Source organism: Neophocaena asiaeorientalis, unplaced genomic scaffold (assembly GCF_003031525.2).
Source record: "Neophocaena asiaeorientalis asiaeorientalis breed wild unplaced genomic scaffold, Neophocaena_asiaeorientalis_V1.1 scaffold489, whole genome shotgun sequence".
Classification (NCBI taxonomy): Eukaryota; Metazoa; Chordata; class Mammalia; order Artiodactyla; family Phocoenidae; genus Neophocaena; species Neophocaena asiaeorientalis.
Genome location: NW_020174791.1, coordinates 3,337,584 through 3,362,231, shown reverse-complemented (window position 1 = coordinate 3,362,231; position 24,648 = coordinate 3,337,584). Strand labels below are relative to the sequence as shown.

General features: G+C 50.7%; 1 protein-coding gene across 3 annotated transcripts in view; it reads right to left on the bottom strand.

Annotated features, from left to right (window-relative positions):
• Positions 1 to 516: 516 nt before the first annotated feature.
• The window catches only part of GNB1 (G protein subunit beta 1), a 41,395-nt gene continuing 17,263 nt past the window's right edge, over positions 517 to 24,648 (bottom strand). The window contains exons 3-11 of one of the 3 annotated variants that reach the window (XM_024760272.1): positions 21,826 to 21,864; positions 20,128 to 20,234; positions 15,909 to 15,972; positions 14,429 to 14,591; positions 6,479 to 6,545; positions 4,804 to 5,005; positions 3,955 to 4,171; positions 2,472 to 2,587; positions 517 to 2,236 (exon numbers count right to left, since the gene is read on the bottom strand). In XM_024760272.1, coding sequence (XP_024616040.1) covers positions 2,481 to 2,587; positions 3,955 to 4,171; positions 4,804 to 5,005; positions 6,479 to 6,545; positions 14,429 to 14,591; positions 15,909 to 15,972; positions 20,128 to 20,234; positions 21,826 to 21,864 — 966 coding nt within the window. In that variant the 3' untranslated portion in view covers positions 517 to 2,236; positions 2,472 to 2,480. The remainder of the gene's footprint in view (positions 2,237 to 2,471; positions 2,588 to 3,954; positions 4,172 to 4,803; positions 5,006 to 6,478; positions 6,546 to 14,428; positions 14,592 to 15,908; positions 15,973 to 20,127; positions 20,235 to 21,825; positions 21,865 to 24,648) is intronic. The other 2 variants (XM_024760271.1, XM_024760273.1) reach the window with 2 other exon arrangements.

Here is a 24,648-nt window from a genome sequence, read left to right as displayed (position 1 = left end):
AAGGCACAGAAGGCAGGGCTGGGGTCCAGGGAAGCGGTGGAGTGAGAGGCTTCCTCACTGACGTGCAATGAAGTGTTTGCTTCTCGTGGGTGTGGGGCAGATGCTCATTTTTTCTTGCAAGACGCAGGTCTTTTCATTCGGACAAAGATGAAAACTGTTCTATCGTCTGAAGGGAAGTATGTCTCTGGAGTAACGTCCTTAGTATCTTAGGGAGGGAAGAGTAGGGGAGGGCCACCAGTAGGGGCAGAGGCTCAGAGAGGAGAGAAAGGTCGGACAGCCACTCGGGAGACTCACGCTGCCGGGGGATGAGAGGACCACGGTCTGGGTGGTGACAGGGGGCCAGGGCTGGTGGCATGCTGCCATCTGAGGACTGGCCATCTGAGGACTGGCCGCTCCTTTCGTGGACTCTCTGTGAGGGGGACAAAAACTCACATGGGCAGAAGAGGGGGCAGCCAGGGGAGGGCAGCTGCCCCCCAGACACCGAAACAGCCCCACAAATGAGCAGCCACGCCAAAATCCCTCATGTCAAACTGCTTTATTACATCTTAAATAACAGTACAGTGAATATAGGATCTATCTTGCATCCAGCTTCCTTGCAGTACACTGACTTTAAAATTAAATACAAAAGGTGAGGGACAGGGTGCAGAGAGCTCTACAGGGGTGCCGAGGGGGGTAGGGCTGGGGTGGGGGTGGTGGTGCTTGTCCCACTCTTTGCGGGTCCAGGGCACAGGGCACACAGGATGGTGCAAACACAGGATGGAGAAGCCGCTGCTGCCTCTACGGGAGTGCTTGGTGCGGGGAGGAGGCCTGTGCCGTCCCAACGCCACTGCTCCACACTGGACGCGCACAAAACCAGGGACGTCTGCATGTTAGAAAAATGGTCTGCCTCGGTGCAAAAGGCTGGTTCCACGGGAGAGCCGGGCTGTGAGGAATCCACAAAGGGAGGCCGGGGTCTCCATTCCCTGTCACCCCGCCCCACCCCCCAATTCCAACAGCAATCGTTTGGAACAGGACTTGTTTTTAAAGGAATAAAGAAAACAGTGAATGTCCCGCTAGGTGAGTGTGTAGAGCCGCTGGCTGCACGGCTTCCGATGCGATGCGTGTGCAGAGAGGAGCAATGGCTACAGCTTTAAAGAGGTTATTTCTGAAAAGAAAGAGAACATCTAAGGACTGAGTCCTATATGCACTTTTGAGCATTTCTACAGCATGCGATTCTAAGAGTAAACCCACCCGATATGGCAAACGATCAAATTTTTTAAAATTTAACTTAGAAAGTTTGAGATCATTATTTTCAAAACATTGATTTGTACATTGTTTCATACACAAATAACTGACTGACTATCCAAGCACAGGACGGGCACCTCGCTTGAGAGCAGAGGCTCCTGACGGTCAGGGTGGGGCACACGGTCGTGTCGCGCTGTTGCTGTTGTATAAACTTCCCTCCAACTTCACAAGGAGACCCAGGGTGAGATTAAAAACTGAACTGAGAAGGTAGAGAGGGCGGGTTGGGGAGCAAAGGTGCCTAACTGGTGTTCACTGTTCGTCCACGGCGCGAGCTCTGTTCCTTGGCTTCTCAGCATCACCCTTCTATGCCGTGTGTGCACACAGCCATCATGTGACACGAGACGGAAAGTAAAACAACTAGGGACTAAATGTACATCATTAACAATTCCAGAGAGGCTGCACTAGACCCTCTTTCTCTGTTTAACTACTGAACAGAAAGGAATATATTTTAAGAAGGAAATATGAATGTCTGCAAAATCCTGTTACAAACACAATCTGAAACTTAGAATCAATTACAAGATGAAGTCCTCAACTTGTTCGCCATGAACATCACAAAACAGGATCACTGATCTAGAATTCAAAGAAACTAGTAGAAAAGTGTGTCTGCCTTACAATTACACTCAAGTTTACCTTCTGGTTAACATTTTTATTATAGTATTTCCTTTGAAATTCATTCAAGACAAAAAAAAAAGAAAAACAAACAAAAAAAGAAAAACAAAGACAATGGTCCCGGAAGGAATGCACGATTTGTTTTAGTTTACAGCACAGAGATTCTTCTCTTAATGGGAATTGTGCTCTTGGTTTCAGCAATAAGTGAAGGGAAAAGGTCTTGCCCTTTTGAAGTTCTGAGGGGTGCAGGGCATCCGCGTTAGTAGGGGTGGATTGGAAATGCTATCACTGTAACGCTCCAAGGTTGGAATGGTCTTCCAGTCACAGCGGCGTCCACCTGCTGCTTTAAACAGAGTTTAGAGAAACATGAAGAGAAACGGACACCCTGGTGCAGGCGCACAGTCAGTATGATGGGTGCACCCGCTCGCGGCTGAGGGCACAGGAAGTGCTCCAAGCTGACACCAATGCTCACGTACCCACAAGTCCAGATCAGCTACATCCAAACTAATCTTAGAAACCCCGACCCACAATTTCATACGTAGAGCTACAGGCAGGGAGGGCACGGAGCTGCCCCTTACCTGTTGGTGTTAGTTCCAGATCTTGAGGAAGCTGTCCCAGGACCCTGTTGCCACGGCCATCCCGTCGTCAGTCACCCCCAGGCAGCTGACGCGGTTGTCATGCCCGGCCAAGACCCCTGGGAGCAGATGACAGCACGGTCACCCCTGGATCCAGCCACTCCCTGAAGCAGACCCAGAAGCCCCCAAGGTTCAGTCCCTGCCAGGCCTCAGTGGCGAGGAAAGGGCACCAGGAAGGAGAGGAAGCCTGGTCAAGTGGAAACTAAACTGAAGCTCACGCCCACACTTGGCCAAGGCGAGGAAGGGTCAGCGTGCTCCTCTCCCGTGGTGGACGTGCCCATGGCCGCGGGAGGGATTCACACAGAAGGAAAACACACTGGAGAATCTGGCAACGTGTCTGTTATCAAGACACGTGGATAACAGCATGACAACAAGGAACACACACAACTGAAAGGCACTGACACACACACTGAACAACCTAGGGCCTCTTGCACCGACTCCTGAGCACTCCTGACGGTAAAATGCTTAAATAAAAAATGGAACGGGGGCTTCCCTGGTGGCGCAGTGGTTAAGAATCTGCCTGCCAATGCAGGGGACACGGGTTCGAGCCCTGGCCTGGGAAGATCCCACATGCCGCAGACCAACTAAGTCCGTGCGCCACAACTACTGAGCCCGCGCGCCTAGAGCCCATGCTCCACAACAAGAGAAGCCACCGTAATGAGTCCCAAAAAAAAAAAAAAAAAAAAAAAAAAAAGAAGCAACAGAAAGCACAACAAAAACACAGCACGACAGTGAAGGCTGTAGGCTGTTCTCCATTTGTTCGTGATGCCCGGGGCCTGGTGCAGAGCACAGAATACAGAAGGCTGGTGATGGACGCTGAGGGAGGGCCTTTGGGATATCACAGAGTGAACCCCACCCCCAAGACAGGCAGGGCCTCCTGTCGACACACGGCAGTCATCAGCCAGAAAGTTCCACATTTTTCCAGAGGAATCCGAGCCACAACTCGGAGCACCCCCATGCGCCTCTTGCACTCCGCTGAGTGTCAGCAGGCACGGTCGGGGCAGAGGCCGCGGGCGCTGGGGGCACGCGGGGGAGCAGGAGAGGCAAGAGGGGCTCAATGCAGAGCGGGAGGCCACGGGCTCGGAGCCACGCTCCCCTCCCCACCCTCTCCTGATGCTCATGGAGCATTCAGGCGCCTGAACCCCCGTCTTCAACACGGCAAGTTCTTGTCTTTTGCACAACCTGCGTTTTAATGCGCTTGGGAAGGACACACCTCTCGCCTGCCTTTCACGTGTGAGCTCCAGTCTGTGCTTCCAACAGGCCCGACGGGAGGGGGCCTGTGAAGACCACACGGCCGGCCCGCTCCTGCCCAGCGTGTGCCGCACAGCGGCCGAGAACCCGCCGCCACCGGCCTGCCTCCTGTCCCCCTGCCGGGCCCACACGTCTCCGCTCGCGTCTCAGCCGGCCAGGCGCAGCCGCGGCCTACCTGCCCTGTCGGCCTTGAGGGCGTCCCAGACGTTGCAGTTGAAGTCGTCGTAGCCCGCGAGCAGGAGGCGCCCGCTCCTGGAGAAGGACACGGACGTGATCCCGCAGATGATGTTGTCGTGGGAGTAAGTCACGAGCTCCTGATCCGCGCGGAGGTCGAACAGCCTGCAGGTAGCGTCGTCCGAGCCAGTGGCAAACGCGTTGCCGTTTGGAAAGAACTGGAGAGAGAAAGCGAACCAAGATGATTTGCAAACGCACAGAAAGAAATACTGGGAACGTAAACTGCCCGACAGCAGAGCGACTGCGGGCCCCGCACGGGGTGGCGCGACGTGCTCGTCCCCCCCGAAGAGCCGGCTTCCCCTCCCCGTTCGTCTTCCCAAGGGAGCGGCGGGAGAGTGGCCATCACTGACGGGCTGGGCTCCCTGCAGGCTGCTGGCAGCCAGGCCGAACCCGAGGAGGACGGCTCCTCGCGAGACCGGGGCCGCCTGTCACGGTGCCGGGGACAAGGGCAGGCTCCCTCAACCGCCGCGCCCCGCGCCCCCGCAGAGCTGGGCCGAGGGGCTCAGCCGCGGCGCTGCCCGTCCCCTGATGGGGGAAGCCGCGTGATACAGTCACTGGCCACCCCAAGGCCGGGAGATACACCAGGCCTCAGCAAGGACAGATCAAGTCACAGCTAAGTCTCCCACAGGGAGTTTTTTTCAATTTGACTGTATCTGCATAGAAAAGAGAGACCATCTAATCCTGAAAACATCTTCAGATTTGACGATGCAGCCCGTGGCTCCAGGGAAGGACTCTAACTTGCTAACGGCCGGCGAAGGGCCCCTGACCCGCACCTCGGACCCCAACTCACACAGATGGCGTTGATGTCGGACTCGTGGCCGGTGAAGGTCTGCCGGCACATCCCTTCTCGCACGTCCCAGAGTTTGGCTGAAGCATCACAAGCACCAGAGACAAACAGTCTGGTGTCCGGAGCGAGTGAGAGGCTCATGACATCGCCGGTGTGTCCCGTGAACGTGGTCGTCTGCTGGCCGGTCTCAATGTCCCACAGGGCACTGGAGCAGAGCAATGACAGCGGTCACCCCGCTTGCTCAGGAGACTAGTCCTGTGACACACGGTCCTTCAAACCCCCCAGGACTGCAGTAAACGTCTGCACTTAAGACAAATCTAAAACCTGTAATCCGACTTTGTTTAGAAGGGTTTGTTACAAAGCAAACGAATAAACGCAGTAAACAAACACAATACAGATGAGCACACGCCCACGGGCTTTACGGTAACCGTGTTTTCCACGTCAACTCAAACACCAACAAAAGAGGGAGCCCGAGTCCCTTTCAAGGAGGGATGCATGCGGCTCCCCGCGTGGGCTCAGCGAGGGGCAGCAGGAAGCTCCCGGCTGCCATCCCAGGCTGGACAGAAAACGCGCTCCCTGCTGCTGCCAGCTCCATGCCTTCCAGGGTCCCACGGGCTGGGACGAGGAGACGACGGCCCTTAACTGGGGTCACTCAGCGGCGGCAGAGCTAAGCTCGGGCCCACAGCCGTCAGCCTGGGTGGCTACACGGAGGGCAGTCAAAGGTGAGACACAGCAGTGCCGCGAGGACAGCGTGTGCTGTTTCTGTGCTCCACCCACAGAAGCAACGCCACCGGAAGCTGCTCGTTTCCCGTAAGCCTCGCAGAAAACCCGGCTCAGCCCAACCACCCAAATCCAAGCGTGCAGGGCCCCTTGTAGGGCCTGAGGGATGACAGAAGGAAGCAAGACATTCCCAGGGTCTGAAGAACATCCCTCATGAATGAAAAAGCTTTCAAAACTATCTTCTAATACAGAAATTCTTCCCCAGCTGACAGTCCGGATAGATCATAAATCTTTGGTGAACCTCTGGACATACATAAAGGACACCTCATGAAACAGGACCCAGCCGGGGCACCCCCTGCCCACTGCGTGGCCCGCTGGCTCCTGACTACCACATGCCTCAAAGGACCAGAATAACCCACGAGGAGAGTTTAAGCCTAAAATGATTCAACTATCTAAAGACTGAAAAGGATATGCTTTGGTGCTTCAAGTGAAAACATTACAGAGGTTTACGTGGTCTATCCAAAAGTAAGGTGAAACTCTAAAAATTAATTAGCTTGATATAATTCACGTGAAATTGTGACAAGTGACAAGTCTTTTAAAGCTGTGCTCAGAGTCCACAATGAGGCGGCGCTCACCTTAGCGAGGGACTAAAGCACACCCACTCCCCCAAGTGCTACTAAAGACAGCCTGGAAAGGTAAAATCTGCAGGGGGGTTAAGAAAAGCGGGCATTTCATGCAAAACTGTAGTTTCAAAATCAGTTCTTTGCTGTTCAAAATCCAACTCTGAGCTTTCAGATCTGCACAGCGCACCACGAACCCACCCACCACTCACTGCCACGTGTGTCTGAAGCCGCCTGGCCATTTCCAGTTAAAATGGCCTAACTGAGAACTCCCCTGCGTCTTGAGCTACGGGCCAAAGCAAGCAGCATGAGGACAGGTCTGGCGCGCAAGTACTCACCAGGTGGTGTCTCCAGAGCTGGTAACAATCTGATTGTCATCCAGAAAACGGCAGCAGGACAGGTAACCTGGAAAACAGAGCCACACGATGGCCCCAGAATTCGAGCCCCCAACCCTATGACCTTATAAATGGAAGAACACGTTGGCAGAACAACTATGGCGGGAAGGTCCACAGCAAGGGAGACAAATACCTCGTCCACCACCCCCTGGCCCCTGCCGTGTGTGCTGCGAAGAGGAAGAAAGCAGCACAGACAACACGCACTGCCGGGCAAGAGTCAGAGCCCGGACAGGCCAGTGCAGCCCCAGGCCCAGAGGACTGGACTCCGGGTGACCACGGCGCCCCAAGAGGCTCGGGAGGCAAGCGCACCTGTCCGCCCTTGCCCTTTTGGACACGTCGGGAGGAGCAGAGCCAGAGATGAGGATGGGCGTGGGGGTGGGTTTGTTTTCTACGGGACAAGCGCTGCTTCTGTCTTAGTGTAGGTGACCCTGAGAACTGCACGTGCAAGGTAAGCACACCTGCCCCCAGAAGGCCCAGGGGATGGTGGCAGAGCAGCCCCTGCCCCCAGCAGGCCGGGCTCTTGCCAGGGAGAAGCATGCCTGCCAGGTCTTCCCAGGCCACACCAGAGCCACGTGTGACGCTGTGTCAATCAGTTAAGATCAAAGACAAAATACAGAGAGGAGGCCCACTGAAGGCTGCTGATGTGGAAAGTGTAAGAATATTGGGAAAATAAAGCACTTATCTAACATATTACTGTACTGTCTCCCATAGAAAAAAACAGAGAGAGAGAACAATTTCAAAACAGCAACTACATGCCTAGACAAGGACCTATGGTCAAGTGCTCCCTGGAGGCCACGTCACGTCCACAGGACACCAGGGACCACACGGGCTCTCTTCCCGCTGCGTCTCAGCCTAAGTTCCGCTCCGAGGACAGCACGCACTTCCTGGCACACTCTCACCCTCGCTGAAGCCAGCCTTCTGGGAACCAGCCCCGGGACCCTCACACCCGCCATCACAGCACTAGCCTGTCTGACTTGGGATCCCAGCAGACAGGGAGGAGCGTCGTGGAGACGGCAGCACCGCCTGGTCTCACACAGGGCCATACAGGGGCACTCCTAGGTCAACAGCACAAAGAAACACGACCTCAAAGATGACCTCTGTCCCACCTTGTGCAGGCGGTGGTCCAGCCCCAGGGAGTCCACGAGCTTCCCGCCCCAAGGACCAGAGGCTGCCGGCTACAGCCTCGGCTCTCGAGCACTAGCAGCCTGCTCTGGCCTCTTCAGGGCCTCGGACGGTCAGCACACGTCAGCTGGCCGACCCTCAGGGGCCAGGCAGGCTGTGGGAAAGGACCAAATCTACAAAAACCACACATGGTCCCTGGGGACCACAAATGCTGTGAAGACTCCAAGACACATGCAGGTGAAGAGGAGGGGCGGGGCAGCACACACGGAGCCCGGCCTGGTCCTGGGGCGAGGGCATCTCAGGGACCTAAGAGACTGCGTGTGGAGAGCACTGGGGTGGCTTTGGTGTTCATTTTCTAACTTCCTGTAGTTTGAGCTTTCAAAATATACACAGTTGACCCCGAACAACGTGGGGGCCGGGGGTGCCAGCCTCCTTGAGGCTGAAAATCTGCACAGAACTTGGAGTCGGCCCTCATGACAGCTGTTCCTCAGTCTCCTTGGGGACGCTGCCCACCCGGGCTCCTGTGTGCTGTATCTGGAGAAAAACCTCAGGTGTAAGCGCACCAGTACAGTTCAAACCTGTGTTGTTCAAGGGCCAGCCCGATCCAAACACTACTTTTCATTAGACAAAGTCAGAGCTGCTGGCTCATAACTCACTTTTTTGGTCTCTGTATTTTGTACATCGAGGGAAAACAACAATAACCAGGTAGATATTATATTTTTTACAAAAATCTTTTTTCCTCCCAGAAAGAAAAGGTGGGAACCAGCTTTCCCTTTTATATTTATTTATGTGGCTGTGCCGAGTCTTAGTTGCGGCACGCAGGATCTAGTTCCCTGACCAGGGGTCAAACCCAGGCCCCCTGCACTGGGAGCACGGAGTCTTAACCACTGGACCACCAGGGAAGTCCCGGAACCAGCTTTTAGATTAGGTTAACAAACAAGTACTGAGCCTCAAGACTCAACAGCCCTGAGACGGGAGCTCACCAACCATGAACACCAAACCGTCCAGCCGGCGGGCTCGGCAGCCGACCCCACAAGCCCAGCGTCCCAGGAGGCCAGTGACGCCCCGCGTGCAGGGGGACCATCAAGGGGCACCCGGGCTCCGGGGAAGCCTGTGGGGCCGTTCTGGCTGGGAGGTGGGCAGTGGCTTCAGAGTAGGCCCGATTCTCAGCGCAGCTGCTAACCTGCAGTGCATGTTCCCGTGAGCTGGCTCACGAGCCCCAGGCTTCCCAGAGGAACTGGGATCATTCTGGAGAATTATCGGGAGGAACAGAGCTGTCTGCACATTTAAGTTCTCAATGAACGGGGGCAGTTACTGTCTTTGCTTATATAAGAGCGAGCAAATTCCCTGAAGGGGCCGTGTGAGTGTGTGAGTGTCCTCAGCAGAAGGGTGGCCGGCCCAGTGGCGCTGCTGCCTTACGAAGGCCTCCAGAGGGGCAGGGAAAACAGACCCTGACAAAAGTGGGCACCAAGTGTGGAGGTGCCAGGCCTCACGGAGACAAGTGGCAGCGGGACACAGGTGCGCTGGGGACAGCCTGGCGCGGGGACGAGCTGGCAGCAGTCCAGAGGGCAGGAGGCTTGAAGTGAGGCAGGGCAGGCGCTCAGGTCAAGGACCCGTGGGAGGGAAGGGGGACGGTCTCATGACAGGGTGTCGCTGATGGGAACCTGGGCCAGAGAGGCAGACAAGCTTACCTCCTCATCCAGAGGGCAGCTGAGCCAGACGGCAAAACCAAAGACCAACGTGCACAGACACGTGAGCCGCCGCGAGTGCTGCCCCGAACCAAACAGCGCAGCCAAGGGAACTCATCCCAAGAACATGGTTACGGCCTGAGAAGTCACTCCTCTGCAAGAACAGTATCTAACAGCCACAACACGCGCACTAGTGACAAGCCGGGAACTGCTGCAATGACCGACGACGGGGACAAATCGGCGCACCTTACAACGGAACCCTCTCCAACTCTGCAGGACAACGCTGCAGTTCTGGATGGGATTAGAAGTTAAAAACACAGAAGAAGAAATGTTACTTTCCCAGCTTTCTACGGTGAATCACGCCGGCAGTCTTAGCCCAGCCAGCACCTGGGGGAGGCGGGGGCAGCTGGCTGGGCGGGGAGGGAAAGCCGCCGACCCGCTCGGAGGTGCACAGGGGAGCGGAGACCGGGAGCAGAGGGTGCGTTCTCTGAGCAGCTCCGTGAAAACAAAAGAGAGACAACGAAGTAACATGAAGGCCTGCGAGTGAGGAAACGCCACCCCAAAGAGACAAACCCAGAAACTGCTGATGCCAAAGGACAAGCACCCAGCAGCAGGCCGGGTGCATCCGTCCACCCGGAGGTTCACGCATCCTCTCAGGCTGAATGCAGGTACAGCCAGGACCCGTGGCCAGCCTGGGAGAGGGGGCTCTTGCTGCCGGGGGGCTGAGCCGGCTGGAGGGGAGCCCAGAGGGTAGCTGAGCCGGCGGCGCAGTCCGTGAGGTCAGGAAGTGCGCAGTGGGATCTGAGTTTCCCAGACTGCGACCACGGAAAGCCTAAAACTGCTGCCACGTTAACTAACCGCCAAAGAACAGGGCGCCGCAGAGTGGCACAGTGCGGCCCAAAGCAGAACTGTGGGGCACGCCTCTCCTCCCAGAGTGGGGCCTGCTGGCGCCTGTCAGGAAGAAGCAACTCACAGGCCAGGGGGCCCGTCCACTGTGCTTTCACGTGCATTCAAGCCCCGGGCAGCATGGACAAATCATCCCTGGAAGACGAGATTTTAGCCACCGCAAGGGCTTCTGGCAAGAGTACAAGTCAGTCATGTCACCCCCAGGAAACCTCTGGCGAAATTCTTGACCATGGTGATCTCAGAAAGGGTCAATGTGTCTGCACTGCGATGGGAGGTTTAGGAAAGGAGAATGTGCTTTTAGGGTATTACTAATTTCTCAAATATACTATCTAATGCCTTTTGTATTATTATTTTCACCAAGAGAGCACTCAGCAAGTTTTATTCTATACGTAATATATTCATAGTAACAGCAATAATGATAAATGTTCCGTCTCAATCGTTATGAATTCATTCCATTAACCATTTCCAGAGGGCATCCTTTACTCCTTAAGATAGAAACTTAAAAGGCAAAACACCAGAAGATAGAACGCCATCTGATGTTTGCTCTCTCAAGGATTGCTAGCGTTTCCAAAGCCTGGGTGGCCAACTCTAGAGAAGGAAGCTTCTGTTTGTTCCATATGGGCCCTTGTATTTTCTGGAAACAACAGCAACACAAAACTGACCACCAAGAGCCTCTCTCCTGAAACTGAGCGCAGAGGCTCGACTCCCGCCCTCACTCCATCAGACACCATCTGAGGGCTCAGGGAGACCGCTGAGAAGAGCACCAAGGTGGGTTTTCTGCGCAACTGAGTTTCGAAGACTCTACGACAAAATGTCCCAACCACAGCTTAACAGAGAGCTCTCAACTTAAGGCTCAGGCCAGAGAGAGATGCCTGAGTGATAGCACTAACGTCATCAGACGGAGGCTTAGAAGGACTGAGACAAGATGCAGACCGCACAGCCTCAGATCTTGAACCCGCTAACCATTCACACCTTTACCCCCCGACTAAAGTGAGGCTGTCTGAATTTACCAAGTTTTAACCTTTATTGATTTGAAGCTGAATTATGTATCATGTCTGAAGAAAGTCACAAATACTCTTAAGAGGCCAGATGTTTAAAAAAACACTACCACTCAACTCCCAAAGCAGTAACATTTCATGATACATGAAGGAAACAAAATTTCGAAAACATTCTAATACTAGATTTATTTTTTTGTTTCAGCAAATAAAGTGGTAAAAAGATGTAATTAAAAATGGAAGTCCATACACTGAATCTGATAATAAGGGATCGATAAACAGTAAGAATGTGTTTTTCAATGTGCTGTGAGTTCATCAACGCTATAAGCAAAGTGCTTTAGGAAGGGTGCTCACTGGACAGAACCCCCAGTTTACAAGGATGGGGCAGGCAGCCTAGGCTGGGTTCCGAGAAGGGGGGTTCCCACCCCCAGGAGCAACCTTCCCACAGAAACCACCATGAGCTCCGGACAAATATAAAAACAAAAACCTGAAAGCACTGGAAGCAGAAGCAGACAAACCGGAGGGGAGCCTGCACTTGGGAGAAGAGAAAGGCACTGGGTGAGCTTGTTTTTCAACAAGCTTGCTTGTCCTGTGCCTGAGGGCAGGCCCCCTCTTGCAGCCACGTCTCAGATGCAGATCTATGGCCCAACCTTCTTGAACAGCCAGTAAATAGGGTTCTGGTCAACCACAACTGGAAAGTGCAAGAAGGAAACCTGGAAAGGAGAAAGCCACAGAAGGCCCTAAAAATCACACACCTACTGCCCCAACATCTGTCCAAACCACACAGGCAAGACAGCTGCTCCCACACGGCTGTGTGGCTGCTCCCAACGGAACGAAATGGCAGGGCTTCAGGGGAACAGAGTCTGCACAAAGCCCAGGACACAAGTCAAAATCACTAGATGTACCAAGAAGCAGGAAAATGTCGCCCGTATTCAAGAGAAAAGAGCCACCAAGACCAAACCTCAAGGGCTTAGTTGCTAGAGCTGGCAGGTAAGAATTTTAAAGCCAGCTCTTGGAACTCTGCCCAAGCATCCTAATATGCTCATCATAAACAAACAGGGACGCCAGCGGAAAAATAAGAGCTCTTTTTTTAAAAAAGCATATACGCCTTGCTGGGCAGTCCTAACAACACACTGGAGGTGACAGAAGTCACGTGTACTGGAGGACAGCTCTGGGGAAGCAGGAGACGGAATAAACAAGAACAGAACCACAGGAACCTAAGAGACGATGCGAACATGCACCCACTGGAGTACAAAAAGACAGAGAGCAAAGAACAGAAAATGGATTTCTAATATTTCCCAAATTTAGTGAAAGACAAAACTTTACAAATTCAAGGTGCTTAAAGCACAATAAACAAAGAAAGTCACCCCAAGGCACATCACAAACTTAAAAAAACGAAGAAAAATCTTAAAAGTGCTGAAAGAAAATAATACCAACCCAGAATTAAATATATCCAGCAAAAACTTCTTCAAGAATGAAGGATAATCGACATTTTCAGATAAATGAAAACAGACAGAATTCACTGCTAGGAGACCTGCACTCACAGTAAGAAACGGTAAAGCAAGTTCATCAGGCTGAAGGGAACCGGAAAAAAGCTCACGTCTTCAGGACGTGATGGTAAAGATTTGAGTGAATGTAAAAGACGACTCAAACTTCTTCAAGTGGCTAAGAACATTTAAAGGAAAAAAATAGAACAATATGTTGTGGGGCTTAGAACACATGGAGATGCAACACCTACAAAAACTTCATGAAGAATGAGGAAGGGCAGAAAATGGGCATTTATGGCCACAAGATTCTCGTATTTCATTTAAATGGATACACTATAACTCTGAGTGCGCCGTGAAAAATTATGAATGTACACTGCAATCCCTACATAACCCTTTTTTGGAGGTAACCAGAAAAGCCAACAGATAAAACTAAAATAGAATTCTAAAACATCAAGTAACCCAAAAGAAGGCAGCAAAGGAGAGCACACCATAAAGCGAGAGAGCCAAATCCCACTGCACCCACACTGCATGAAACAGAAATGAACCCCATACTATTCGAAAGGCAGAGACACTTAGAGTGGATAAAAAGAAAGAACCAAGTGTGTGCTGTCTCTAAGGGACTCTGTTTATAAATACAGTTAAGTGGATGGGAAAAAATACACCATGCAAACAGTCGGACTAAGAAGGCTGGAGCAGCTACGTTAACATCAGATAAAGCCGACTTTCCAACACAGAAGGTTCTGAGAAAGAGGGTCACTTCATCAGGAACGTACGACAGTCATGAACATGCCTTCTACCAACAGAGCCTTCTACCAACAGCTGTGAACGGTGTCAAAGTCCTGCTTTGACGAACACGCTGAGAACCTGACCCACAGCCTGGACTCCCAGGCGCGTGCGGTGTGTCATCCTCAGACCACCCGCTCCACCGGAAGCAAGTCTCCATAAATGTGAAAAACTGAACTGGTACAGAACATCTTCTCTGAACATAATGGCATTTGATTAGAAACCAGTAACAAGTTATCAAAAGGGTATTAAAAATATTTCCCACTGAATGATAATACAGTTAAAGCCACGCTTAGAGGGTAATTTATATTTGAAAAAGTAGGAAGATCTAAGTTTCTACTTTAAGAAGATAGAAAGTTAAGAAGGAAGCAATCCCAAAGCAAACAGGAGCCAAAATAACACACCACCCCCAATGCTTAGAGCTGGCTACGTTCAAAAGCACTGAGCCTGAAGGACTCTGTTCTGCTTCCTGTGCAACAAGAATGCCAGTCATTATGAAGGATGCTAAGAGATCAGTAAGGGTGTCTCGATATGTGGATAAGTACATGTGTGTGCGCACAGGGAGACACGTGCACGCTCGCGCATGTCTAGATTAGGAACCCTTCTGGAAAGGCACTCAGGATGGAAGGAGGTTCAGAAGGAGGTAACGCCTCGAACTGCATCCAGCTGCTGCGGAGCGACCTATGTTCCCAAGATCCTTGACAACAGCCACTACAGCGACTTATATCCAAAGGCTTCTTACTGATAAAGGAATATCAAGGCCTGTGTTTGATTTCATTTTAAGAGTATATCTGGCCATTGATGTAGCCAATCTCATTAAATAATTGTTGAGAAGGGGTGAGTGTCCATAGCATGTAACTCACGCAAGGCACACAGCGTATAAACTTTGAGGTCACTGATGAGAACATGTACCTGTATGTCCAGCCAGTTCACGACTCACACGTACATTCCCTTCACGAGTTTTCAGATTGTAAATGGAGCAAATGTTATCCAGGCCACCGCAGGCCACATAGTTGCCAGAAGGGGCATATGCACATGTCATGACCCACGAGGAACGCAGAGGGATGGCATGAACCTAAATGACAAGACACACATGATGCAAGCACGCTCAAGGTCAAAAACGTTAACTACTGACATTTATGATCCTGCTTCTAGTCTTCAACTTTCACTGCACAGCAAAACAGTGGCCAAAATTATTTTGAAAATATTTTATATGTGTGGGCAGTCAGATAAGATAATAATTTAATTAGAAATCCAGTGCTGCACACCAATTTAATGTAGGTTTGTTGTTTTTTGTTTGCGTTACGCGGGCCTCTCACTGTTGCGGCCTCTCCCGTTGCGGAGCACAGGCTCCGGACGTGCAGGCTCAGCGGCCATGGCTCACGGGCCCAGCCGCTCCACGGCACGTGGGAGCTTCCCGGACCGGGGCACGAACCCGTGTCCCCTGCATCGGCAGGCTGACTCTCAACCACTGCGCCACCAGGGCAGCCCCTATGCAGTTTTATTTATTTATTTAGGCCACACCACGTAGCTTGTGGGATCTTAGTTTTCCAACCAGGGAGCGAACCCAGGCCCTCAGCAGTGAAAGCACTGAGTCCTAACCACTGGACTACCAGGGAATTCCCAAATGTAGAGTTTTAATAAAGTCATAACTTACAGTTAGGTAGACACTTAAGTAATAGCAACACAGTCTCTGAATCACAATTATATATTAAAAGGAAAACATTTCACTGGCTTGTCAAAATGGCTATAAAATTCACTCCGAAAATAAAGCATTTTTAGTGAAGTAATCAAACTAGAAATTACCGTAATTAATCCTACCACATACCTCCCTGTGTTTGAGATAGATTTGTTATAAGTACTGGATTCTGTTATACACGTGTGGTATCCTCCAGTAAAATAAAACTGAATTTTGTCTGTTACACACGTTTAGACCAACGATAGTACTTTTTTCATTCAATATGATACAACCCTGGATTGAAATTTTAAAATAATTTAATTTATACTTCAAAGTATAAACTCTTTCAGATTATTTCTTGTAAAAACTAGTTGACTAAACGGAAAGCTGTATTTCTGTATTTTTAAATAAAGCATGAGATTTCCCAGACTGAGCTAAAATTGGACTCCAGTTGCCTAGAAACTTGAAGGAGGCTCCCCCAACCTGCTCTGTAAAGAGACGACACATCACAGCAACACCACGCTGGCCCAGCAGCACCAGTGACACGTGCCAGCCACGTGACTGGGCTTCTACCTGACCCATATGACTTTACACAAAAACGAACTCACTGTGCTCCCCCACCCTCTCCTGTTATACATTTTACGGAAGTGAACCCAGAGTTTAAACACCCGCCTTGCCCGGGCCGCTTTTCAGGGAAGGGTTTGCACTACCTACCTTGTTCGTGGTGTAGCTATCCCAGATGATAAGCTTACCATCCTGTGAGGCACTAACTAGAAGCCTGGAGGAAAAAGAAAAAAGCAAACCATCAGTATCACACCAACAAGGGAAGTCACCCAAAGACAACGAATGAAGACTAAACTTTCGTGATGACTAACCCGCTTCAACATTCTGTTTGCTGGCAGAGCGCTCTTATCTATAAGCACCGCCCCCCGCAAAAAAATGTTCTCATTGTCAGACCAACTTTGAAAGCATGAAAAGAAAACATTGCCAGCGATAACAGCTCAGGTTCAATCGTGCTTGTCTTCAGGTGAAGACCTGGCCACAGTCCCTTGGCTGGTCAGATGAGACAAGTTGGTTGCCTAGAACTGCTTCTGTTTGTTTTCTGTTCACCATAAATCAGATTTGAGACCTACAGATCTTTCTTTCATGAGTCAAAGGTGGCAGAAAATATTTAGTATGTAATTTTCTGTTCCATTCTGACACGTAGAAAGCCTAAATATAAAGGACTAATAAGTTTTTAGATATTCGAAATTTATGAGACATTTCTCACCAAAGATACCCCATGAAAATTTCCCAGACTGAGCCAAAATGGGACTGCAAGGCCCTTACAAACATTAAGGAGGCACCCCCTTTCCACCTGCTTTGCAAAGAGATGACAATCTAAAGCACAGCTGTGCCTGGTCCCACAGAAGACACTAGTTAACTATCAGGAATATTTTTCGTAACAATTTTCTTGCTCTGGTCAACTGTGCCGTTTGGGATCTGTGTCTTGAAAAGGTGCTCTGTCTGTATTTGCAGAAAGAAGACAGGAAACTGCAAAAGGAAAACATGACTAATGGGCAAAGGAATTTCAAGTGAGAGTAAATTCAGGGAACCACCGCTACTCATAAGATATCCTAAGGAACTCTGTTGTACAGACTGTGCTGTTTTCAAGGAACGGCAAGAAGGCTCTCTCCATAATCCCACGCAGAGATACGTGTCAGCATGGTAAATAAGGAGAACGATTTTCAGTTTTAGAGATTTTATCAAAACACAGGTCTCAACCATTTCAGCCGCAATACACTTGGCTTCCTGAACTGGTCAAAACCTGGAGGTAAAATCACTCGAATCCCTCTGACAACGGGTCCTTTTCATCCAACTCTACGCTCCGATGCATACCCTTCTCAGGGAGCCAGCAATGAGTCTGGCAGGGAATAAATACGTGTTCAGCACTGCATGAAAAACTTATCCAGGAACTGAACTACATGCAGGCTGCAATCCTATTATTCTTTGGATGCAATTTCTTAAAGTAAATCCCTGCATCAAGGTGCAGTCATAAACATATGAGGCACTTGAAAGACCCCATGTAATCGGAACCAGGCTTGCTCTGCGGCTCTATTTCTGCCAGGCTCCTCTAAGCACAGGCTTTGGATGAACATCAGAGCTGACGTAAAGAAGCTCGTCCTCCGGGAGGGTCACCTCTAGAAAGGCCTCCTGGTCGGAAAGCTTACTATGTGCTGACGCGCCCCAGGGTTAGAGAGACGTTAAGCAGCCCCTGATCCTCCAGAAGGTGAGAAAAGACACACCTCTTAATCCCCAGTAGGACGACCGCTTGGGACCTGGTTCCTTTTGTCTCCTAGAGCTCTCAGTTCCCCCGAGGTGCCACCCACCCAGAACACCGAGGCAAGAGCCAGGAGGAGGCCCAGGGCTCCAGGACACTGAAAACAGGGGTTAAGTAGATAGAGGTCCAGATCCAAAGGCCTCACTCAGGCCCTTCATTTACTCTGAGGAGGGAGGACTCTCAAGCCTCGCTGGGTTAGCAGCGTTTCACTCTCAATTATAACACTTCAGCAGACTTCAAAACGGGGAGATAGGGCTTCCCTGGTGGCACAGTGGTTAAGAATCTGTCTGCCAATGCAGGGGACACGGGTTCAAGCCCTGGTCCGGGAAGATCCCACATGCCATGGAGCAACTAAGCCCGTGCACCACAACTACTGAGCTTGCGCTCTAGAGCCCGTGCTCTGCAACAAGAGAAGCCACCACAGTGAGAAGCCCACGCACCACAACGAAGAGCAGCCCCCGCCGCTGCAACTAGAGAAAGCCCACGCGCAGCAACGAAGACACAGCCAAAAATAAATTAATTAATTAATTTAAAAAGGGGGCGGGGAGTTTAGCATTGATTCATGTGACTGAGACTCTCAAATGTTATAAAAAGTAGACTTTAAGTATAAAAAAATTACAACGTATTGATAAACATGTTATAAATGCATACATAATGTGTACTGACACATGCGTATATGCAAACCTCACTGTGGGTATCTCCTATAGTTTTAAAAGAAAACTCCTCATCAGTGCAATAGTTTGAGAGATTCCATGAATTATACCAACATGATCAAATAACTGGCATTCCCAAATTTTAGTTCTGAATCATGAAAAAAGGCTGTACAATACCCTTTGTTTATGAAGATGCCTTAAACAAAACGTACATCCAAAATAAAAATAAACTTTCTTTGGACTTTAAAGAGGCAAAATTTTACCTATTTTACCTCTCCAGAAAACACGGCTATCTACAAAAAACAAAAAAAAAAATCTCTGAAGGGGTCTGGATAGCAAAGGTCCTCTTTGGTATCATTTTTTGTTTTCCTTGTTTATGACTGTCAAATACAGATCTCACATAAGGGCATTATAAAAATAAATGTCATTTGAAGAGCAGCTTTAAAACAAATGCCCACGTACCCACAACGCTGTCCAAGAAAGAGAACAAGACCCATGCAACACCCAACAGCGTCTCCTGGGTCTCCCACGTCACCCCTTCTCTCAGGGGTGACCACGACCCGGAATGCGGTGTTGCTTATTCCTGCCTTTGCGTTCGTTCCTTCGACCACAGGGCTCTCAAGGCAGAATTTGTGTTGGAACCAGAGGGCACGCAAGGCCTGGCAGCAGTGCTCAGGACGCCTGTGAGATCTGGTGCTGCCGGCCCCCGGCCTCCCCCGAGCCCCTCTCCACGTCACCACAGCTCTGGCCACACACCTGCCTTAGTTCCTTGAGCACAGCTCTTGGTCACCTCTCAGGGCACAAGTGACACATCACTAACCATCCAACGTCCTGTCTAATCAGGACACTGATGTTCCCACAGATGGGAGGAAAGACCCAAAGGTAAGATACTGTTTGGTTACCATCTACTTTTGACAATAAATTCTAAGGTGGATTGACTAGTAAGGGCATTTTTCTTTCTTTTTCCATTTTTATTCTTTCTGATTACTGCCATCATTGAAATGATCTAAGTTAGCTCTCATTTGCATTTGGAATTATATGGGATAGTCTACAGAAAAAACTAAAAATAGACTCTTTTGTTCTGTAGCTGTTGACACTCTAAAGCAGGCAATTTCATGAACAAAGAAAAAAACAACCAAGCAAACAATTCTTCTCTGATAATTAAACATGAAAAAAATGCTCCTCTAAGAAAGGCATCTGAAATACCATGTTAGCTATTTGAAAGAACATGTTACAGTCACAAAGTCACACAGCATTTTATGTAATTACTTGGGTGGAAAAGTGGAGAAAGACTTCCCAGCAGCCTCTAAAAGAGGAACAGAAAAGAGCTGAATGGATTTCATTTCAATGCTGCTGCAGGTTAAGGGCAAGGGGAGGAGGGACCGGGAGGGCGACGGAGATGGGGAACCTAGAAAGAGGTCCGAACACGGGGCAGAATTCAAGGCAGAAAGAATGAGAGGCTAGAAGAAAGGGAGGTGGGGCAGACAGGCCGGGGAGAGGCAGTGACAGCAGCAACAACCAGCTCAGACTCATGCAGGAACCTTGGGACACGAGTCGCTGTTCTAACCCTCCGGACACGGACACCGCGGGAAGTGGCTTCTGATCCCTGAGCCGGGGCACCGAAACCAGGAGAGGGTGTGGACAAGAGGCCACGAGGAACAGGCTGGAAAGAGGAGGAGCCATGGCAAAGAGGACAGGTCACCTCCCCAAGGTGGCACGGGCGCCGAGCCGCGGAGCTGGGAGGACAAAGGCGAAGGGAGGGTGGTGAGGAGGTGACCGTGTGCAGTCGGCCGAGGCAGGCGGGAACACAGATGGAGCTCGGGCACCCGGGCTGCTGTCTTGGCCTGCTTGCACATCTGACGCAAATGCCTTATTTTTTCTTTACAAGTCACAGCCAATGAGTTCAGGTTTTCTCCTCCGTGCACGTGTCAAGCGCTCCGTGTGCCCACGCCCCACACACCTGGAATCTGTGCCCCAGTGCATGGCGTAGATTTTGGCCAAGTGCCCCCTCAGCGTTCTCCTGGTACGCATCTGGATTCTTCCCACTGGGTCGACGTTGTTTGTGATCTTAAAAATAAAAGTTACTGCAAATTAACACTGCGTGACGCATGCTCTCCCCGCGAGGTCTCCTCTCCTTCACGCCCAGCCCGCTCACTGGCCCCGGCGCCCTGGCCACGGCTGCGCCTGCCCTGCTCCTTCCAGTCTGCCAGGCCTCGCTCCGTGATTTCTCCCGTTTCCCAGGGCACCTACCTTCCCTCTCCCGGTTCTGGAAAGTCCGCTACTCTACCTGTTCTCCAGGACCCCTGTCCCCTGCCCCCGTGCGCACCAGGCCTGGGGCTGGCCCAGAGCCGCCTCCCCTCCCGTCTCTGCTGTCTCCCTAGCTGGCCGCCCGGCCCAGCTCCTCCTGCCTCCGTCAGTCCCTCACGGGTTTCCTCTGAATTAGAGCCTCGTCAGCCTACATCACAATCGAACACAGGGCCCCAGCCCTACAGGCTGTCCAGCGACCAGGCTGTACGCTGAGCTGGACCACGATGGAATCTCCTCTGTACTCTGTAGCTTAGGGCACAAAACTGTACATGCAAACCTGCTGTTCACTTCAACATACAAACCCTGACGTTAAGGATTCTGGGTTGACAAATGGAATATAAGTGTATCACAATAATGAGCTTTAAAAACACGTACAGTCCAAAGTGCATTTGAGATTCAAATGCAGGTTATCCTATGCAGTCTAATTTTTCTTTAACTTATTGTTTAACCCCAATTAAACAACATCTCCTAAAGCGCTAAGACAATGTAAAAAAATCATCCTCAACAGAAGTAGGAATATAATTTTTCTTTCACATTTCTGTTCAATTCTTTGGACAAAAATATTGTTTTTCAATGAGTTGAAATGCACCATTTGAGAGTATGTCCTATCTAGCCACGCAGCTGCCTCCTAAGACACTCTCACCGCCCCCAGAGGAAACCCCACGTTCATGAAGTGGCTGCTCACTACAGCCTCCTCCCCAGCCCCGGGCAACCATGAACCTATCTTCTGTCCCTACAGGGTGACCTGTCTGCACATTTCACATGCATGGAATCACACAACATGTGACCTTCTTTCACTGAGCGCCATGTCTCGAGATTCATCCCTTCTATGGCTGAGTAACGTCCCACCGCGCGGACAGGCCACACTTGGTCCCTGCGCTCCTCCAGCTGCGGATATCTGCTTCCTGCTCTGGCCGCTGGGAACCGAGACGACGTGAGCACGTGCGTACACGGGCTTGTTTGAGCGTCAGCTCCTCTGGGCGTGCATCTAGGAGTGGAACTGCTGGGTCATGACTAATGTTTAACTTTTTGGGAGTGTGCCAAACCGGACTTTAGAAATCGAAGTTCTGAAGCAGATTTTGCTAGGGAGAAGAACTCTGAAATAGCTGTATCGAGACTGCAATAACCTTTACAACTCCGACCTCCGCAAGAAGGCTCGAGAGACATTATTTGTCATCTGCGACGCACCACGGCCTCGCCTAGCGTGGTAAGGGTCCGCGCAGGAGAACCCTTCGGGCAGTGCCCCACACCCTCACTGTGCACAGGAGAGAATCAGAGCGCTCCCTCTAGAGGTCCCAAGTGGAGGCGCCACAAGCACCAACCTCCAGGCCAGACCAGCGACCGCTCTTACCTGGGAGAGAGTTGCATCGGCACACGCTTTTCTAGCATCCTAGGGAAAGACAACGATAAAGAGGGAATTAGTGCTGTTCCAGATACAGTCACTCCAAGGTGCTGGCACTGCAGTCCCGGAGAGCCTCCACCGGGGGGGAGAGCTCAGACCCCTTCCTTCGCCGCGCCCCCACCCCAGCCCCGCACCCACTGAACCGAGAACCAGCAACACACAAGTGCGTGCCTGGCCTGCAGACCACCCCGTCTAACGCGCAGCGCCCCCGCGCCCCCAGAGCCTCCTCTCCTGCCTGCGAGGCTCCGGCACCTTCCCACAGACCTGCACGTGCGTCTTGCTCCTTCTACCAGCCCAGGAGCCGTGGGGCCCACAGAAACAACGTCTAAAAAGCACTGACTGGCCGGCCCAGAGAACTTTCCTTCTAGAGTGTGTTAACTAAGACTCTTGTTTTCAAGCCAAACAATCCCTGAAGCTAACCTCTACACAGAAGAGCGAAGGATCTGGGGTCAAAACCACCAAATTCAGGTGAAGACTCTGGCTGTTGGCAGCCTGTTACCTGTTTTCTTATCTATAAAATGACCTTGTGAAGCAGGTGAGAACTACAAAGGGATGTTACTCAAGCTAATTAAAATGTTCTCATTGTTCCTAAGTGATTCAAGTTACTAGAAAAAAAATCTTGATATCTCAAAATTAGCGTGTATATATATATACATATACATAGAGATATATATTTTTTGGCTGTGTTGGGTCTTCGTGGCTGCACGCGGGCTACTCTTCGTTGCAGTGCGCGGGCTTCTTCTCACTGTGGTGCCTTCTCTTGTCGCGGAGCATGGGCCCTAGGCGCACGGGCTTCAGTAGTTGTGGCACGTGGGCTTCAGTAGTTGTGGCACGTGGGCTTCAGTAGTTGTGGCACGTGGGCTTCAGTAGTTGTGGTGCACGGGCTTAGTTGCTCGCGACATGTGGGATCTTCCGGAACCTGGGATCGAACCTGTGTCCCCTGCATTGGCAGGCGGATTCTTATCCACTGCACCACCAGAGAAGCCCCAGCGTATATATTTTTACAAATAGAAAGCCATACATTCTGAGGGAAAATGAGACAACAGCTTTAAGAGGATCAAAATTTGAATATAGGGATGGGGCCTAAAACGTTTTTTTGTGTAGGAATAATTTCAAAGGAAATAACGACAATTTCTAACAGAAACGTTGCCACAGTGTCGTCATCTGACCACCTGCTCTCACTGACATACATATGAGCACTCATGTGCGAGGGGCCGGGGACCCCTCCAGGGCAAACGGTCTCACCGCTTCACAAAGCTGGTGCTAATACTCACCAGCCCAGCACAGGGGGTATATTCAACGAGATGGTGATTATAGAGGGACCAAATATCTAGATTCCAAATTCAACTCAAACTACCCTATCAGAAGCCGTTCTGCTTAGTTAAATCTGCTTATTTAATTAAAACACAAAAATTATATAAACAGGTATTTCTGTGCCAGCACCTGAACTTGGGGTCAAGACCAAGAGGAGGGGAGACCCAGAGCAGCAGGTTTTCCATCAGGGACTCTATCAGTTACTTACAGAGTTCAATATTTATTTCTGAGTACCATTTTTAAAATTTGTTATTTATTTATTTATGGCCATGTTAGGTCTTCGTTGCTGCACGCAGCCCTTCTCTAGTTGCGGCGAGCAGGGGCTACTCTGTTGCAGTGCGCGGGCTTCTCATCGCGGTGGCTTCTCTTGTTGCGGAGCACAGGCTCTAGGTGCACGGGCTTCAGTAGTTGTGGCACACGTGCTCAGTAGTTGTGACACACGTGCTCAGTAGTTGCGACACACGTGCTCAGTAGTTGCGGCACAGGGCTCAGTAGTTGTGGCATGTGGGTTCAGTAGTTGTAGTGCATGGGTTTAGCTGCTCCACGGCATGTGGCATCTTCCCAGACCAGGGGTTGAACCCGTGTCCCCTGCATTGGCAGGTGGATTCTTAACCACTGCACCACCAGGGAAGCCCTGAGTACCATTCTTACTGATATTATACACAGCTTTCAATTTTAAAAAAGAGTAACAAGAATTTCTAATTTGTTTTTTGGCTGTGCCATGTGGCTTGCAGGATCTTAGTTCCCCGACCAGGGATTGAACCTGGGCCACTGCAGTGGAAGCGCCAAGTCCTAACCACTGGACTGCCAGGGAAGTCCTTAACAAGAATTTTTTAAATGGAAAAACTAAACCATGGGACTTAAGTGGCTTCATTCTGGTTAGTGTCCAGAGATTGAAATGGGTTTCGTGATGTCCAGAGCAGACTGCAGTGACACCACAGAGAACAGAGAGAAAAACCATTTTAAACACTAAACACAGGGAACTCAAATTCAGTCTTCATTTTAGCCCACAAGTGCTCAATGTAAATGAGTACAACATCCTCAGAGCAATTCAATCTTCAACCTCCAACCCTGTAGGAAGAAGTCTTCTAATGGAAACCATCTCTGTAACTGCTTAATAAAGACAGAAATCTTCAACATTTTTTAGATTAAATTCCAATTTAACGGCCTGGTGATACGTTCACAATGGCTTATTATTTAGCCAAGGCTCCTGTACTGTCTGTGCTGAGAAAAGTCACTGAAGACAGCAGGTCACCTTCCTGGCCCTCACCCAGAGGAACACACACAGACCCACAGTCAGTCAGGCCTTATCCCGGCTGGATGTCGGTCCAGCACAGGGCAGCACGCGGCCAGGCCCATCCCACTAGGGCCGCACTGACCACCGCGGCTCTGCTGTCAATGGAGACAAGCACCCATACGCGTCACTCGGCCCGTCTTGTTCACTTGCAGGGTCGGCAC